Here is a 19,072-nt window from a genome sequence, read left to right on the forward strand (position 1 = left end):
TGCAATAGTAGTTTGAGGTAACAGTGTACATGTCTAATTTGGAGTAGTTCGAATATATAAAAGATAAATCAATTACCTAACTTTGTCGAATGTATACTCCTTTGGTTAAATGTGAGAAGAAAAATTGAAATTTGTACTATGACTACATAACTATTACCAGCTTTTCATTTGTACAATTCATTGTCTTCGACTGGCAGGCATTTATTTGACAGGACCACTGAGGTAAACTTCAGTTAAGAGGGCAAGTCTAGCCTTTCCGCCTGCTCTCCTTATTTAAAAATTCTTGGTAATTTTTATTTAGGAGAGAACATGAGTATTGTTGACATTTTGCTACTGTGTTCTTTGATAACATCTGGAATGTAAATTGCTGTTTCATCGGATTTTTGTTTGTTGTAATGTCTAGTTCATCTTAACTTTTGAAATTTGTAATTTCAGTTTTTCTTCAAAATGAAGTGCAAAATTATGTTCTTCAGTTTTTGTTACATTATCTTGAATTAAATAGATTATTCTGATGCTTACAATTCTGTGTATATAATGTGTGGTCTTATGATTTAAAACTTTCTGGTTATTTCTGAAGTAGAGGAAGATATGCTTATATATAACAATCTTTTCCCATGAGCAATAAAAAACAAGGTTTGGACAAAGGTAAGGGCATGCACAATAATAGTATTTTGCTTTAAAATATATTAGAGTTCTATAATATTTAATAATGGCAGACATTTTAGGATTAGAATATGTCAGAAGCAAATTCTATGAACTTTACAGCAATTTGTACACTGTATGTACTCATCTTAAAAAATAGTGAAACGCAAGACATCCAAATTGAAGAGATAATTTGGTAACGATATATTCTGATTTGTACCACAGCATGGATTCTTGGTTTTAAAGCTAAGCACGAATGCAACAAGAACATGCTACAATCTAGATTCATTACTTGCCCTCCTTGTGACTCAGAGCCATGAAAGGCAAGTAGCATGTTTGGTGAGACAGTGGGAGCGCAGAAGTGTATGAAGTCAACCCACAGAGTTTCCTTTCCCTGGACAGCTCATGACTGATTGTTAATGCTTATGGGGTGGGGTGGGGGAGACACTCTATTCTGAAAACTACATTAAAGAAACCTGTGGAAATGTTTGCAAATATTCTTTAGAAAGTATTATTATTATTATTATTATTATTATTATTATTATTTTTGTAGTGGAAAAGGGCCTTTCTGATTTGTTTTTAAAGTGCTTTAGGCTGTGTTCTAGTTAAAATGATTTAAGATTATGGGAAAACATCATACCATTGTTTATTCTGCTGTTGTTCTGTTCAAATGTTCCTTCTGGTAATTCAGTTCTGTCGTTGGGTCTCTTTGTAATCTTGACCAAGTCAGTGTTTGTCTGTTTTTTATTGAGACAGGGCCTCTCTATGTAGTCCTGACTGTCCTAGAACTCCCTATGTAGACAAGGCTGTCCTAGAACTCAGAGACTCTCCTGCCTCTGCCTCATGACTGTTAGGATTAAAGGCGTGCTCCATCATGCCCTGCTTAAGTCAGTGTTTTTTCTTGTTCTTTCTTTTTTTAAAAGCGTAATGAGCATATGGCAGTAGCATGAGGGATGGTATGCCACAGCATTTATGAGCATCGTGTTATCCTGTATCTGACGTATGAAGTTGTATTTCCATGGTAGTGCTCTTCATTCTTCCCTGTGAGTGGGATGGCTAAGAAATGTGGCTCACTAGTTTTCTATACTAGCATTCTTTACATTAGAAATGTTGAGAGACTTGGAAAATGTTATTTACCATAACTTAGAAGGGTGGCAAGTTTTATGTGATTTAAAATGTAATACCGTTTGGCATCTCAGTGGCGTTTTCTGTAAGCAGAAGCTCATATATGTTGTAGAGGGATACTTTGTTGATTTTAGGAGGAGACTAGCTTTCAGAAAGGTAAGAGGACAATGATGGGTTTGAGATTTGAGCGAGTCCTTTCTGTTTTTTTGTAAAGTTTAAACCAAGTAAACAGAATTGATTTATATTACTTGTAAAATGTCAGTCTCTTCATTGAGCTTTCTATTTTTGTCTTTACTGTGTTGGAGATAATCTGAAAGCACGTTCCTAATTGATGTAACAGATTGTATATACATATATTTATGTAAGAGTAAATTTATATACATGTCCTGGGCTCTGCAAAACTATTGTTAAAAGCAAGCTGTGTGAATTCATTAAATTCTCATTTTGTTTTTTTGCTTGCTTTTATAGATTTGTTATTTTTTATATTTTTTTCTGATTTACTTAACAGTTGAAACTTTTTCCTTTATCTGAGAGCAGCTTCATGACTACAAAGTTTAAAGAAAATTTTCCATTTAGTTTCTTTCTCACTTTTTGTTCTTCATAAAGGAATATATAAGAATATATTTATTATAAGGGAAATGAGAGTTGTTTGTTATGTGTCATTAAATGGGACAGTATCTTACTGTGTGTTCCTTGTCTGTATCACCTCATGTCTGTTTCCATTAGAATATTAGCTTCTAAAAGGCCTTTGTATCTCTCAGCTGTCTCCATCTAGTGTGGCACGTGGCTTCAAGCAAGTGCTCAATAAACGATCTTTAACAAACCTCCTCATCTGTTACAAGTGTGGTCTTTTGCTTCCTCTTACATCGTGGGCTTTTTTGTTTTGATATGTGGTTGGTGTAAAATGATCAAATTCAGAAAAACATGAAAGTGCTTTTGTGAGCACACTCTTTAGTGTTAGTAAGTTGGGATTTTTTTCCCCCCTCAACTTTTCCATGTCTGTCTTTGTCTCTGTCTGTCTGTTTTGTCTTTGTTTCTTTGTCTCTATGACTCTCCCTCTTTGACTATCTCTCTTGGTCCCTATGACCCTGTCTCCCTGACTGATTTATATTCTCTCTCTCTCTCTCTCTCTCTCTCTTTCTCTCTCTCTCTCTCTGTCTCTGTCTCTGTCTCTGTCTCTGTCTCTGTCTCTCTGACTGTCTCTTTCTCTTTGTGTATGTTTTAAAGATGGGGAATTTTGTTTGGTGATTGAGATTTGGGGATGAATGTCTTCCAAGGCCCATCTGTGCCTTTCTTCTGCAGTAAGATGCTAGCTGCCTACCTGACTTCTGTCCACTAGTGGAGTGGGGAAATGTTTCTGAAGCCTCTAATAGCAAGCTGAGTGAGACCAGTCAGTTCTGTTCATGCTTATATTCTGGTGGTGTTTAAAATATTCTGTTAAGTGACTTACACATTTTTTCAAGACATCTTTTTGCTGTTTGCCTTTTTTAACTTAGAGAAATTTAGTTTAATTTAGTACGTGTTTAAAAGTGCTTCTTTTCTTCTCAATTTAGATTGTCTCCAGCTTTAAGACTACCACATCAAGGGCCATCTGCCAGCTTGTGAAGGAGTATATTGGGCACAGAGATGGCATCTGGGATGTCAGTGTTGCAAGGACACAGCCTATTGTTCTTGGGACAGCATCTGCCGGTGAGCCAGACTCTGTTGCAGCTGGCTTATTAAGATATGACTTTGATTGATAACTGATGGAAGTGACTTTCAGTTGGCAGTAGCAGAGCAGTTCTGGAAACAACAGTGTGCTGGAAGAGTTATTAAAGCGAAAGCTTTCGGATCCACTTGCGGCAGGATATGGTAGAGGCAAGAGGACCTCAAGTTCTAGGCCACCATGGGCTGTGATATGAAATCTTGTCACACTGTCTCTCAAACAGAAACTGAGATGAAGAGCAAAGAAGGAAAACAGAAAGGAAAAGGAAAAGGGAAAGGAAAAGCTTTTGTTTTGACTTGGGAGCACCCTTTTTGTTCTGAGACCTGTAGACTTCCTTTGGTGGTAGTAGTAGTAGTCTTATGGGTGATGTCACGGCCAAGGCTGGATGCCTGGTTTTTGAGAAAGGGGATACTTGGCTTTAGCTAAGTATGCATTATGTGAGGGTATCAGTATTTGGGTGGTAGGAACCACATGGTGGGATATTTTTTAAATATTAGATTTTTTTTTTTTTGATTCTTTGTTCTTCTTCAAGCTAGAGGTGCTTCTGATTTGGGGACAGGTTTGTCATTTTTCTTCCACCAATGAAAGTGTTATGCTAGCAACCAAAAAATGCATATCCTCTATCCTGATTTGTTGTCAGAGGAGTTTGGTCTTCAGGGGTCACACTACCAGCATGATAGTTTATCAAACCTCAGACTAGTCTAACGTATATCTCCTCAGATAAAATTGCTAGAATTAAAAATGATGGCTGGCTGTGGAAAGTGGTGCTCTTAGCTTTCGAGAAGTTATTTTCTCACCAGAGTCTAACTCTTTTTTTTTTTTTTGGTTTGGTTTGGTTTTTTGAGACAGGGTTTCTCTGTGTAGCCCTGGCTGTCCTGGAACTCACTCTGTAGACCAGGCTAGCCTCAAACTCTCGAACTCAGAAATCTACCTGCCTCTGCCTCCCAAGTGCTGGGATTAAAGGCGTGTGCCACCACCGCCCGGCCAGAGTCTAACTCTTAAAAGTAAAAGGGCACAAGAAACTGTGTTCCAGAGTTTATCTTCCTGATTGAAATTGTTCTTATACTTTAAACATCTTGGATGATTTGAAGGTATTAGTTAAGAAAAAGAGAGAATGACTTTTATATTTCTGAAATTTCATTTGGATAAGTGGCAACTATTTTTTTCTCAGAATTTTCTTTCCTCCCTTAGTGCCAAAGGACCAGCCATTATTTCACATAATTGAACTGAATTTGGAGACTTAATTGATTGTGAGAATTACAATATGTTCTGGGAAGTTCTAATACTTGGATAAAATAATGGAACTGTGGTATAACTGTGGCTTCTGTGTGCCAGTTGCACACATGATGGCCCCTGTGTAATGGTCTAATAGGAAACCAAGTCCTTTTGTCCATTTCTGGTTCTGTGGCTTTAGACAAGCCACAGCCCCGTGCCTTTCTGATAGTGGAAACTTTTCTTAGCTCAGTTGCATTGTACAGAGTAGGAGAATCAAAGTTGCAGGAACTATTTGGGGGCTGGAGAGATGACTCAGTGCATACGAGCACTGGCTGTTCTTCTAGAGACCCAGTACCCACTCAAGCTCACAACTGTCTTGTAAGTCCAGTCCCAGTGGACCCAGTGCCCTCTTCTGTCCTTCAAGGGTACTGGATACAAAGGCATACATGCAGACAAAATGCCCATCCACATAAAATAAAAATAAAAATAACTGTTAGGGGTGATGTGACTTACCATTTTGAGAGCATTACTGTATTTTTAAAGGGACTATAAAATTAGTGATGACTAAGCTATGACTTCTTCTTGTAGATCACACAGCTTTGTTGTGGAGCATAGAGACTGGCAAATGTCTTGTCAAATATGCTGGCCATGTGGGCTCAGGTAAGCATTAACCTCAGTGAGCACAATAATCAGAAGCTGTATTTCACCTTGTTCCTCTTTTTAAAATTATTCATAGTACTAACTATATTGGTAGAAAGTTTTACACTTGATATAAAATTTTAATATTTTGTTGGTTGACATACAGTCTAATGTGGTTAAAGACTAGAGTAAACTTTTTTACTTTGTATGAATAATAAAGGGAAAAAGATTAGTGCTTAAGTGCTGCTGTGTATTATTAGTCTACATTGTATAGCTTTAGAATTTATTATAAACCATGTGTTAGAGATTAATCTGTAATACTTTGGTCAAACAAAATAAAGGATGCTCCCACTGATTTTTTGGCTCTGTATAATATTTAATAGTAGCTCCCTCCTGCCTCTTCAGTTATACCTGAGTATTAATAGTGTTCTGACCAAATTTTATTTTTGTACTTTTCTCCTAAATGTATGTAAATTTCTTCCACCTAGAATGTCTTTATCCAGTCTTTGTGCAAGGCTGCTTACCTGTTCACTTACCTCCTCTGTCAGCTACCACTGTTCCTTAGCTTTGATAGCCTGCCTTGATATTGGGCACTTAGGTCAATGAACGTACGTCCGTACTTAAGTGTGCGTGCATTCGTGTGTGCGTGTGTGTATGTGTGTTCTCCACTGTGCCTTTGATGATCTTAATAATTCATAGAAATCAACAAGACAAAAGCTAGAACATAATAGGAATTTAGTGATGAGACAGTCCTAGGAAGGAACTTGTGCTTCCCAGCTACGTGGATGCTGGGAGCTGAACATGGGTTCTCTATAAGAATAGATTCTATTAACCACTTAGCCAGGTTGCCTCCATTTTCTTACAGAAACTTTTTCCCTTAAGTCTTAGCTGAAGAAAAGGGAGTTTAAGGATCTCACTTCTGAAAGAGTCTTTTGGTGGTATGTAAGATCCCCACTCATTCCAGTTCTGAGGTTTTTTTAATTTTAAATCCCTACATTAATTTATATGTGTAGAGTGGAAGCCTTTGCTTCAGCTGGACTTCAGCATGTTGCTGAAACACGGTAATTCTCCCAGTGGAGAAAAGGTTATAGTTTGGTAGCCAAAGAGAGGGACACAAGTGTCTTTCTTGAGACTATCTCTACTCCCGTTGGAGTTGAGCTTAGGCTCACATTGTAGATTCAACATCACCTTTAACACCCATGGGTGAATCCTAATTTAATCCAGCACCTTCCTCATCATCTTGGTGGTCTGCTCTATGGTGAGGGCTCTAACTCGTAGACCCCACCTCTTCTTTTTCTTTAGCTGTTCTTGTTGCTACTTGTCTCTTCTGTTTCTTTCTTAACTAGTCTCTTTTTTTCTTAGTTTATAAATACAGTGCCTAAAATATTACTGGGGACTCAAAAATATGATAAAATTTTGTAGAACATGCATTACATTCTCCATGTCTTTTAAAAATGGATATTTATTTTTATTTTATGTGTATTGTTTTTGTCCGAATATATATATGCACCATATGTGTGCCTGGTGCCAAGTAGGTCAGAAGAGGGTATTGAATCTCTCGCAGCTTGCAATCAGCTGTGTGGATGCTGGGAGCTGAGCCTGTGTTTTCTATAAGAATAGGAACTCTTAGCCGCTTAGCTATCTCCCTAACTTCCCCCTGCCCCCGATTTACTTTTAAAATAAATTCGCCTTTTAGCATTATAGCTTACATTTAATACTTATGACAGCATTTTTGCCAGCTCTACTACATTATTTATATTTCAGTATTGAAAGTAAAATTCTCTCTCTTTTTAATGTAGTTTCTTAGTAAACCATCATTTTAAAGGCATAGCTAATAAAATTGTACTGACATAATTTTTTGAGGTTTGGGAAAATTTTTACAACATTCTGTCTAAGGGATAAGCATTTTATTTGTGAAGGAGAGTCATGAAGGTTGGTTCTTCTTAGCTCCCTGGTTAGATGAATGGTAGTTTCAGTCTATTCTAAAACCTGGGCTTTGCCTTAGGAAAGTCCTAAGTAGGGAGATGGGCTTAGCATCTTTTTAGTACTTGACCAGTCCCATTGAGCTGGGTGCGTGTTTGTTAACTTGCTGACTGTCCATTCATCCATTAAGATATTCCATCTAAATACAAGGAAGGAAGGCAGGCAGAAGGCTGCTGGGGCTCTGGAGTCTGTTGGCTTATACTTTTTTATTAAGAACATGAAAGCTTCCTCAGGAAACATTGCCAAAACTCGCCTTTGCGTATCCTGAAGGTGGATAAGAACATGAGAGGACAGAATCGAACCTGTTCATTCTTGAGTCTGGTTGAAATTCTCTCTTGTGGCCTCATTTGTTGTGGACTACATCAGGGTTCTGTAAGCTGGGGAAGTCTGTACCCTACAGTTTGCTTTTACTTCTTGTCAAATAACCTTGTCTTCTTTGTTTATCCTGATTTATTTTAACTCTAAATTACTTAACCTGTGTATAAAAGTAGATTGGTAATATTCCTTTTTTATATATCATGTAATTTTGCAAGTTAATTCATATTTTAGTTTTTTTTAAATTAATTCATAGGTTAATCCTATCAGAGGATCTAATAAACTATCATCATTTTTTTAATTTATAATTAACTTTGTAGTACATATAATAGTTAAGAAACATCAGTATCATGTATTTGTTATCTTAAACCTGTTTCTGTAACATTTTTATTTTGCAGTAAATTCTATAAAATTCCATCCCTCAGAGCAGTTGGCTCTTACTGGTATGTTGACTTTTCTTCTTTCTTGAATTAAATTAATAATCTTAAAACAGCTATAAATTTTATATTCTTTTGTTAGTACTGTCAGAGTTATCCATGGTACTTACGGAAGTTAGATATTTTATGAATTCCTTTATTCCTTTCTAGGTCATTTACCTAAGCTTCAGCAGCTTGTGTGCATCCCGTTTTATACTGGCTCCAGCGGTGGGGGGTGCACTCCTTTAATCTCAGTATTTGGGAGGCAGAGGCAGGTATAGGTAGATCTCTGAGTTTGAGGTTACCCTGGTCTACAGAGTGAGTTCCAGGACAGCCAGGGCTACACAGAGAAATCCTGTATCAAAAAACAACCAAACCAAACCACACTACACCACACCACACCACACCACACCAAACCAAACACCAAACCAAACACCAAACCAAACCAAACCAAACCCCAAACCAAACCAAACACCAAGCCAAACCAAACACCAAACCAACCCCCAAACCCAACCCCAACCCAAACCAAACCAAATGAAAACAGCTTCATTTGCTGCTTTTGGAAAGTAGCCTTTTGTGCTGAGGATTATTTCTATAACGTTGTCAGACAGCTATGGAGTCGTGTTTTGGGATACAGATGTTAACCTTGGAGAGTATGTGTTGGCTTTGATGGACCAGAGGTTGGCATACTTCTGAAAAAGGCCAGTTAGGAATATTTATCTTTGACAGACCATATGACACCTGTCTCTGCTCTGTCCTGCTTTTGTAGCACGAAAATATGCCTCTGCAGCAGGTGGAGGGACATGGTGGTTCATTTATAAGAACAGGGACTTACCTGTGCTTTTCCCCTGGGCCATATTCTGCTGACTTGTAGAGTCAAGTTGAGGTGACAGGGTGGGTATTTTGTGTAGGTAGAAGTATTAAAGAAGGAGCCCAACATGAGTCCTTCATGTGTGGTGTACAGTGATTACTCGTTTTGGTCAGAGGCTTTTCACATGTGAGAGGATATAGTGAGAAAGTTCTCTAAATCATTTACCCAGTCCTAGGTAATCATACCAAGATTTACCTTACTACAGATCTGAGGAGTGAAAGTGGGGAAGACCCTGAAGGTTTATTGTATAATTGATAGAGAAAGAAGACGTTAGACCAGTGACAGTTGGATGTGTTTAGATATCAACCAAAGGCTTAGAAAGGAGAGGTGAAGCCAAGTGATATCTACAAAAGGAGCTAATAGGAACTTTGAGACAGCTAAAGGAGAAAAGAAAATTAGACTGCAATTCTTATGGAGAGCAAGACAGGACGATCGGTTGATTTCGGCCATTACAAATTTACTTTCAGCTCATGGTAACTTCTTTAGGTAAGTCTTGCAGCAGTGAAGAGAAGATAGAAAGTAGACCACATTGGTGAGGGGTGAGAATAACCATTCTGGAGAGGAAGGGGCTCCCTGTTTGGCTGTCCTTCCTCTTTCGTTCCTAGTCAAAGCATTTTCTTACAAACTTCTGCTTCAGGAATAGGAAAGCAACACAAATATGTGGTGCTAAAAAGAACATACAATAAATAATGCTTATTGTAAAGTCTTACTGATAATGAATGGATGAAAGTATTCATTCACTTTCCCTGAAACATCTCAGATTCTGTTATGGTCATAAGTGTAATTCAATAGAATATTTATTACATAGATTAAAATCTCTTTATATATTTTTTAATCTTCAGAATTTTTCTCAAATGAAAGGGAAATATTTTCTTTAGTAATAGCAATAATAATCCTAATTTTGTACATGTATTTTATTAATAGCCTTATACAGTCTGAAATCACTAAATAAAGTATATTTGTTTTACTAAATGATGAGTAAGTTAGAAAAGCATGATTGATGTTTGGCTGCAAATGTAAGAAAGAGCACATTTTATGCACGGTGTGCCCCATGGATAATCTTCCCTATTTGTCTCTTTAGCTTCTGGAGATCAGACTGCTCATATCTGGAGATACGTGGTACAGCTGCCAACACCTCAGCCTGTTGCTGACACTAGTGTAAGCATGCTTAGTCACTCTGACAGTTCTCTGTTGGTCTATTCATGTGGGACTCTGGATGTTTTCAAATTTTAGAATAAGCTGATGGTATCTGATGTGGTCGAATGTGGCTTAACTGACCTACGTTTTAAAAGGTTAGTGTAGATGTGAACAGTGAATTTAATCAGCCACCTTAGCAGACAGATGGGGGAAGACTGTCAGAGCGCTGGGCTCTGTAAACACCAGGAAACGGAACTGCCTGGCTATAAACATGTGTCTTCCTTTAGACAGAGGAACAAGGATCTGAAAGTGATTAGTGATCTAAAGAGATAGTCACTCCTGTCTATCGTAGTCCTGAGGTTGGCTCTTCCTCATTTTGAAAGGGCTGGCTTCCTGGTTCTCAGCCTCCCTGCCTTTCTGTTTTATTTTCCTCTTCCTCTCCCTCTTTTTTTCTTTTTAAGACACATGCTTTCCTTGTAGCCCAGCCAAGCTGGCCTTGGATTTCCATTCTTCCCCAGCCTCCTAAGAGATGGGTTTATAAGCCTGTGCCATCTATCTGGCCTCGCTTTGGTTTGGGGAGGGGGCAGGATGCCACTGCCCAGTGCCACAGCAGGGGTAGGGCTGCCCAGCTAGCTGTCATTAATGAAGGTGCTACCTCAATGGATCTAAAAGGTAAAGAATAGAACCCAAGAGCATTGCTGTTGAGATTTAGATCTAATGGAATTTGCTTTGCTGGACTTGGGGTTTGTTTGGAACCTGTTGTCCTTCCATTATTTTGCTCTCTTTGGAAATAGAATTACCTGTCCTGAACTTCTATGGTGTTATTTTTTTTTATAAATATGACTTGTTTGTTTTCTGTGGTCTATAGCTAGATATGAATTTTTTTTTAGAATGTTATGGATGGTGTCTTAAGAGTTTCTACTGCTTTGAAGACCATGGCAACTCTTATAAAGGCAAACATTTATTTGGGGCTGGCTTAGGACCATTATCATCATGGCAAGATTCATGGTGGCAGCATGCAGGCAGACATGATGCTGGAGAAGGAGCTGAGAGTTCTACATTTTGATCCATAGGCAGCAGGAAGTGAACTGACTTCAGCTTCTAAGACCTCAAAGCTCACCTCCACAGTGACACACTTCCTCCAACAAGGCCACACCTCCTTATAGCGCCCCCCTCTAGGCCAAGCATTCAAACACATGAGACTATGGGGTGTCATTCCTATTCAAACCACAATTGGGTATTTTTGTCACCCCCAAATTTATATGCTATTATAGCTTTAATTAGAGGCACTATCTTTAAGAAAGTAGTTCAGTTTAAATGAGACCATAGTGTGGGGCCCTGGTCTAATAATATTAGTGTTCTTAAGACATCAGAGACTCTGCTTTCTTTCCTCCCCATTATGTGAAAGGCAACTGTTTGCTAGGTAGAAAAAGACCTTTCATCAGAAAGCATACTTGTTGGTACCTTTATCAGGGACTTCTGCTCTCCAAAATTAACTTATGTCATTTCACTTTCTAAAACATGAAATTTCAGTCTTTTTTGAGTCTTTTTTAATATGGTCTCTCTAGTGGAAAAGATGCTTAATACTACACATAGCCCAAACCATATGTATGATCTTAACTCTTAAATCCTTTCCTCTGTGTGTGCTTGTCTGAAGAGTTGAGGAGGTAGCTCCATCTGATGTATTTATTTTTTACTTTTATTTATTTTTTCTTAAATATAATTTTGTATATTTTTAATTTTATTTTATTTTTTTTATTTTTATTTATTTTTTTTAGTGAAAACCTATTGTGCTCACTTTTGGTCAGGAGTCCAGCAGTTGTCATGAAGTTTGGAATTCTTTGTGATACACTCTTTTTATCTCCTTGCTCTGTTTCTAGCTACTCCATGAAATCTTATCGATTTGGTTGTTCAGTCTTTTTCTGTGCATTGGTAAACTGTTATGTACCATTCAAGAGAGATACCCACTGAGTTTTCCTATGGATTCCTATAGTTACCTAGGAAGTGTATGACAGACAAGGCCGTATGTCAGATGTCACATTCAGTATTCTTTGTTGAAACCATCTTTGGTACCTATCCAGAACTGTGCAGCAGTACAGGTATGGGGTGTAAGACTCCTCTGGTGAAGGTGTGGGAGCTGAGAAGCCTCGTGACAAAGAACCAGAGTCTTCTGAACAGTTCTATCAACAGCAGAGCTGGAAGGCATCCAGAAACAGCTCAGAGCTCCAGCGTTTCTGCAGCATTCCCAACAGGCATTTCCGGTGATTGTAGCAGCCCTTCCTGTCTTGATATGTTTATATGCTGGGAGTCATTATTCTCTTGACCAGCACAGCCTGGGGATGAAGCTCTCATCTCATGTAGAAGGGAACCAGTTTGCTGACTAACTTTTTCACAATTTTTCAGGCTCTTCATTTTTTAGCCACTTGAATCTCATCTAGTGGTGGCCTACTATGGCTCCCTTTTCATAATTTACCAGGAGTCGTCTTTCTAGAATAATGGATATGCTGATAACGTCAGTAGCTCCCTTTTGCTTTTGAGATGGGAGTTTTTTTCTTTGTAGGGCTTCCCTTGTCCTTCTGTTGTGGCTTTTGAAACAGCCTCACTGTTTAACTCTGGGTGGCCTTGAACTTATGGTAGCTCTGCCTCAGCCTCCAGAGTGCATGAGTTATTACATTCTTGGACTAGAGGATCTATTCTGGTTTCCCTTTGTAAACCTTTCTAGGCTTAGTTTTTATACATCTTCTGCACTCCAGCCCTTACTGAACTCGGCTATGCTTAGAGCTTTGCTAGGTTGTACCTGTTTTCCCCAAGCTCCTCTTCTTTCACATGTCACTCATGTGTGGCTTCCTTGAAGAGTTACACTACCCTGAGTACTCTCATGCACCCTGCAGTATAGCAGATGTTAGCATAGTCTGGTAATTTCTTGTTCCATCAGTAGAGTTCTATTTCCGCTTCTCGATGGTTTTTACAATGCCTCCCTGTGTCCTTAGAATAGTTCTAATACCAGCACATATTTGTCCCAAAGCTCACCCAGAAGTATTACCCCACTGATTTTCCTTCCCACACCAACATCTTCAGCAGTGTCTTTTCCCTCCTAAGTCTCACTCTGTCTACCTTAGTGTCTCCACAACTCTGCTGGTCTTCAGTCATCTGTGTTGCCTTCATGGTTGCTCATCCTGCAGACACTGAAGCTGCTTTTGGAGATTCTAACACACCCTTTCCTCCTGCCTCTTCCTTCCCTTAAATCTTGTTGGGTGGTTTTCTGATGCTCTACCCACTGGTGAGTACGCTGCTCAACTGTTGTTTTCCTATATGTTGTAGTCCTAGTTGGTCTCATTCAGCATCTGTGGTGTTAAGGACCAGCTGTTGCTGTGGGTCTTAATTTGCATACTGGCTTTCCTCTTAAATCTAGACTTCAGTTGTCATGTAATCAACCTTGCTTGGATGTCCTGTCCTGTATCTACTATAGGGTTCTGAATGTTCCCTAACTGCTGCTTTATCCTGTTGTTCATCTCAGCTGTGCCACCAGTCACTCAGGAGTTTGGACCATAGGCGACCATTAAATTGTCTTCAGTGTGTGTGTTTGTGTGTGTGTGTGTGTGTTTTCCATGTGGATATCTGTTGGCAATTCTGAAGCTTTCCTGAGAGGATATATTAGTCTTCTCACCTTCATCACTACTACCCACATCTAGACTTCTTTTTCCTGTAGTTATATTTGCCCTGGTTCTTCCTAGGACTGGTGACTTCAGCATCAATTTATGTCACCACAGTCTGTAGACTAGAAGTCTAAGAGCAAGGTAGCAGAAGGGTTGGTTTATTCTAAGGCCTCTGTCCTTGCCTAGCAGGTGGTTACGTTGTCACTGTGTCCTCGCATGATCTTTCCTTGTATGTGTCTCTATAGTTTTTTATTGCAGTACATCAGTCATGGTAGACTGGGTCCTATACTCAGCCTAATTTTAATTACCTCTTAAGGGCCTTTTTTTTTTTTCCTACTAGGGTCACATTCTGAGGTCTTGGAGTTGGGCTTTGGCATGTGAGTGTGTGGGTGACACAGTTTGTGCATAGCAGCCTCCTCCTGTTTTCCTGTGTTTAATTCAGGTGACATGTCTCTGCTGAGAAGTGATGATTTTTCTACCACATGCAGAATAGAGCAGAGTCTTTCCATGGCCTACCAGGTTTTCCATACCACTTGCTCCATTGCCCCTCACCCTGTTTTTGTGTCCCTTCACACACTAGCAAGCCCAGTTTTGTAGCAGAGAAAAAAGGCTTTATTTTGTTTTTCTGCCTGGAAGGATATTCCTTCACTATCTGCATACCTTTGGCCTTTTTTCTCCATAATTGGACTCAGTTGTTGTTAGTCTTCTTGAGTAATTCTGTGTAAGACAGCAGCCCTTCAGCTGTCTGTCTCTTCCTCTCTCCACTTCCTTTCTTATTTTCTCCCTTGCACTCACTCCTACTTGATTGTGTATGTGGTACATTCTATACCATGTGAGTGCAGGTGACAAGGATGACATACTTCCTTGTGGATTTTGTTCATGAGATATATGCTCAGGCTAGTATGTATACACACATGACATATACTATGTGTATGTTTTGTGAGTCTGTGTAGTATCTCTCTCCTGTAAGGGCAGGGACTTTGCCAGTTGTATTTATGCCGGCTTTTTATCATTTAGAGTAAGCATCATCTTAGGTATGACAGATGTCCTCTGTCTTCTCTGCTCTATAAACAACACGACAGCTTAATCGATATTTATTGAACTAATAAACATTTTCTTGAAGAGCTGGACTACAGATTGCTGTTACATTTTTATGTTATCTGGCTTTTAACAAAGGATTTAATTGATACAGGAAAATCAAGTGATCTCTCATTGTTAGAACAATGGAATTGTATGTTATAATTTAGAAGTCTTTTAAGTATTTTAAATAGGCTTCTGAGAATCAAAATGTATTTTGTATTGTGAAATATTATTGACTTTTAATGTATTTTTAAAATTTTATACTGTATTTCTAATAAGCAGTAAAAATGGAAATGTTGAAATTTTCTTTATTTGCTATTTTTTGATGAGTGAAAATGAATTTTAATTCTTTTGATGCTATTTTGGCTTTAGCATTTTTTTCAGGATATTCTAGCTAAGACTTATATAGCTAAGACTTAACATTGAGAAAGCATTCCTTAAGCATTAGTTACATATCAGATTCTATGCTTACATTGACCCTAATGGTGACTAAATCTAGAAAGATAAATGGTGTAGCCTTTTCAGAAAAAAAACTAAAGATTCCTACAAAGTCTTTTTTTCTGATTTTTTACCCTTAGCAACAAATTTCTGGTGAAGATGAAGTAGAGTGCTCTGATAAAGATGAGCCTGACATTGATGGAGACGTGTCCAGTGACTGCCCTACTGTCCGAGTCCCACTGACATCTCTCAAAAGCCATCAGGGTGTGGTTATTGCTGCTGACTGGCTGGTTGGTGGGAAACAAGTGGTGACAGCCTCATGGGACAGAACTGCCAACCTGTATGATGTGGAGACATCTGAACTTGTTCATTCTCTGACAGGTATCTTGCTGTGAACCTCTGAAATTCTTCCTAGTTAGGCTGTTTTTATGTCTGAGCTTATAAATGACTTCCAAGCCAGGACTCTCTTTAGTGCTCTTGGCTCTTTGGTTGTCATTCTTGGAGATCCTTTCTGATTAATTAATAGAACTCTTTATAGTTAAATGTATTTTACCTTCAGGAGATTAACTGTAGCATATAGTATTTCAATATTTGAAGTATGATTGTTGTATTGTATTTTGTTTCTCTTTGACAATTTTCCTCACCCCCAACTCCCTGCCACCTCTTTTAAATAAACTTAAATGACAGGCAGGAGTCTATTAACTCCGTGTTTCCTTGTCAGGCTTTCGGTGTCAGTGGTGGCTGCTCCTCAGCTGTGGGTGTCTACTTGGTTGAAGTGAAGGTGCAGCTTGGGCAGGGTCTCTGGGACTTGGAGTTCTTCCATGTTCACTGGTTCCTGGGAAAACCCATTCAGGTTCTTGTACCCGTGTGACTGGGACTGTATTTTATCTTTTAGGAGATTAACTGTAACATGTACTATTTCTATATTTGAAGAATGATTGTTTTATTGGGATTCTGTTTCTCTTTGACAATCCCCTCCCTCCTTTTAAATAAACTTAAATAACAGGCAGGAGTCTATTAACTTGGTGTTTCCTTATCAGGCTTTCTATGTCTGTGGTGGCTGCTCCTCGCTGTGGTGTCTACTTGTAGTGGTCAGTTAGGGTCTATCCTGTGCTTCCAGGAGTCCTAGGAAAGGCCCCTTCCCATAGCAGGATGCTCCAGGCCAGCAGGAACAAGCCTGAGTTGCCCTGGATTCTCTAGCTTCTGGGTGAACTTTGTCCATTTTTCAAATGGTTCTAGCTGTTTAGACCAGGCCACTGAGGACAGCCTTTCTTTTGATTAACACAAAGTTGACTGATTTAGGGACCTTAGTTACATATGTGGTATTTTCTTTGGTCTAGTGTATATTCCAGTTATAGACAGATATATTTACAGGTTTTGCCCAGATGCAAGACAGAATGTTCTAACGACCCATAAAATTACACCATTAGCAGTTATTCTTGTTGCAATCAGCCTTTTAATTTGTCTGACTGTCTAGCTGTTAAGACCAGAAATTGAGTTATGATGTATCTAGTTCCCTACTCTTTTATGTAGATAGCTGAAGGGACTTCAGGCATCGGAGGAGATAGCCTTCCACACCACTTACGTAATTCCTTAAAGTTTACGTTTCCATCCGATATTAGTGGTGCCTGTAAAGATGATGGATGTTTTTGATTCTTGTGTTTTATAAAGCTTCACTCTCACTGTGCGTCTGAAGGAGGATGACCTTGTGTTTTGTTGTATTTGGTTGTAGGGCATGACCAGGAGTTAACCCATTGTTGCACTCACCCCACCCAGCGGCTCGTGGTGACCTCCTCCCGTGACACAACTTTCCGTCTCTGGGATTTCAGGGACCCTTCCATCCACTCCGTGAATGTTTTCCAAGGACACACGGAGTGAGTTAACAGTTCTTTAGAGATTTTAACTATCTGTGAAAAGTTTTGTAGGTTGAAACTTTAATCTTAATTTCTACCGTTTGAAATTTATCTCTTTTTCATAATGATTGCTCTGTCTCTAAACATTTTGGTATGTGTTTACAAAGGCCTAGAAGACGACTAAAAGAAGGTTCTGATGGTCTTTGAAGAAATTGAATGGGATTGAATCTGGCAGGGGCTGGGGGTGGATGGCTCAGGGAAGAATCAAGAAGTGCCTCAGGCATGGTTAGTGGGAGCATAATCCTTGTTATCTGATAAGGGGCCCAGTTTAAGCTCTTCACAGCTTACTCACAAATTAGTGTACTATGTCTTTAAAATTAATTGATTAGCAAATTAGGTTAATTTAGATTAGCAAACAAAGTATTGGGTTTAATAATGGCATTGTCATACTCATGTGTCATACTTTCTCAGGTGTTCCCCTTTCCCCATCTGGCTCCCTTGCGTCTCCCAGTTTGCCTCCTTATGCTTTCCTCTTAAAGGTACTCCAGCACGCTATTTCCCACCTCCTTTATGATCTACTTTGCAGCCCCTCTCATGGCTCCCAGCACAGACTGGGTACACTGAGAGGAGGTTTATATACCTACGTGCACACATGGATCATCACTGTCAAGCAAGTTAAGCACAAGGCTACCTCAACACAATTGTATATTCTTTGGTTTTTTCAATAAACAGGGAGATTGTTTATTTAGTTCCTCATGACACAGCTAAGGTAGTGTCTGCCAGATCTCTTCCTGGAAAGTAATGTCTTCCAGTTTGGAGCTACCAAAGTGACACTTTGAGATATGAAGCTCTCTTTTTTCCAGCAACCTTTCATCAAGTGAGCCTAACACTGATGATCTGTGCCAACTTAGTGCAAGAGTGTGTGCTGTGGTCAGGTCTCTCATTCAGCCATTCTTCTTACCCTTGATGGCCAGCTCTTACCCTTTGAGAATAAACACAAATTTCTGGATGTGCTTGTCATTTTGTCATTGTCCTTCATTGTCATTTTAATTTTGACCCTTGGTGCTACTGAACCTTCTACGTGTCCCCTGGTCTCTAGACATTGATGTCCTTTTCTTATGGTAGGATGATGGCCTAGGCTGGGAAATAACACTGGCATCTCACTCAGCTGGTTCTGTTAACCTGCACTGGAGCAAGCAAAATCTAGCAGAGATTTGAGTTGAGCCAAGAAGAGAGTTTTGTTTTCAGAGATGTACTTGGGGTAGAGTAGAGCAGATGGGGGTCACAGGGAGTCTGGCCAGCTTGTCCTTAACCATGCTTGCAAGGACAGAGTAGAAGTTGGGGGGAACTGGTGTAGGCTGGAGCATTGTATTGTGTTCAGGTAAAGGTACAGACAGCCAGGGTTTTATAGTCCTTGGTGTGCCTGGCCAGATGTAGTCAGAATTTACAGGTTGAATTTGAGGTTGCCAGGTCTTGGCAGATATCATCTTCATTCCAGAGAAAGTAAGCCATGAGGAGCCAGGAGGCTGCCTGGCTCCAGTGAAGTTTAATTCTAAGTGAGTGATTTAGGTCAGTCTCTCCTGGCGTCTTCAGCTTGCCTCGTGGTGGTATTTAAAGACTGGTTATTTGAAACATTTTTATTTGTTTCATGCTTTGAAAGGAGAATATATTTGCATTATTGGTAACTGATGGAGGTGCGTTACAGCTTTTAAGGTCTTACTAGTACATGAAATAGCAGTTGTTTTAGGAATATGAGGAACATGAACGTGATGGGTTGTGGACCCCCCCCCCAAAGCCCCTAATTGCACCCTTTTTGAGGCAAGGTCTTACAATGTAGCTGTTGTTGTCCTGGAACTCACTATATAGACTAGATTAATCTTGAACTCAGGGATCCTCCTGCATTCTTAATGTGCTGCCACATCTGGCCTAAGGAGCCCGCCTGCCTGCCTGCCTTCCTTCCTTCCTTCCTTCCTTCCTTCCTTCCTTCCTTCCTTCCT

At 39.3% G+C, this 19,072-nt stretch overlaps 1 protein-coding gene across 3 annotated transcripts in view; it reads left to right on the plus strand.

The window, feature by feature from the left end:
- Wdr37 (WD repeat domain 37) overlaps window positions 1–19,072 on the plus strand; it is a 61,546-nt gene that overhangs the window by 18,140 nt on the left and 24,334 nt on the right. For all 3 annotated transcript variants that reach the window (XM_028769910.1, XM_028769909.1, XM_028769908.1), the window contains 6 exons: window positions 3,321–3,456; window positions 5,276–5,347; window positions 8,023–8,067; window positions 9,993–10,069; window positions 15,363–15,603; window positions 16,955–17,096. In XM_028769910.1, coding sequence (XP_028625743.1) covers window positions 3,321–3,456; window positions 5,276–5,347; window positions 8,023–8,067; window positions 9,993–10,069; window positions 15,363–15,603; window positions 16,955–17,096 — 713 coding nt within the window. The remainder of the gene's footprint in view (window positions 1–3,320; window positions 3,457–5,275; window positions 5,348–8,022; window positions 8,068–9,992; window positions 10,070–15,362; window positions 15,604–16,954; window positions 17,097–19,072) is intronic.

The sequence above is a fragment of the Grammomys surdaster genome, unplaced genomic scaffold (assembly GCF_004785775.1).
Source record: "Grammomys surdaster isolate TR1022 unplaced genomic scaffold, NIH_TR_1.0 194, whole genome shotgun sequence".
NCBI lineage: Eukaryota > Metazoa > Chordata > Mammalia > Rodentia > Muridae > Grammomys > Grammomys surdaster.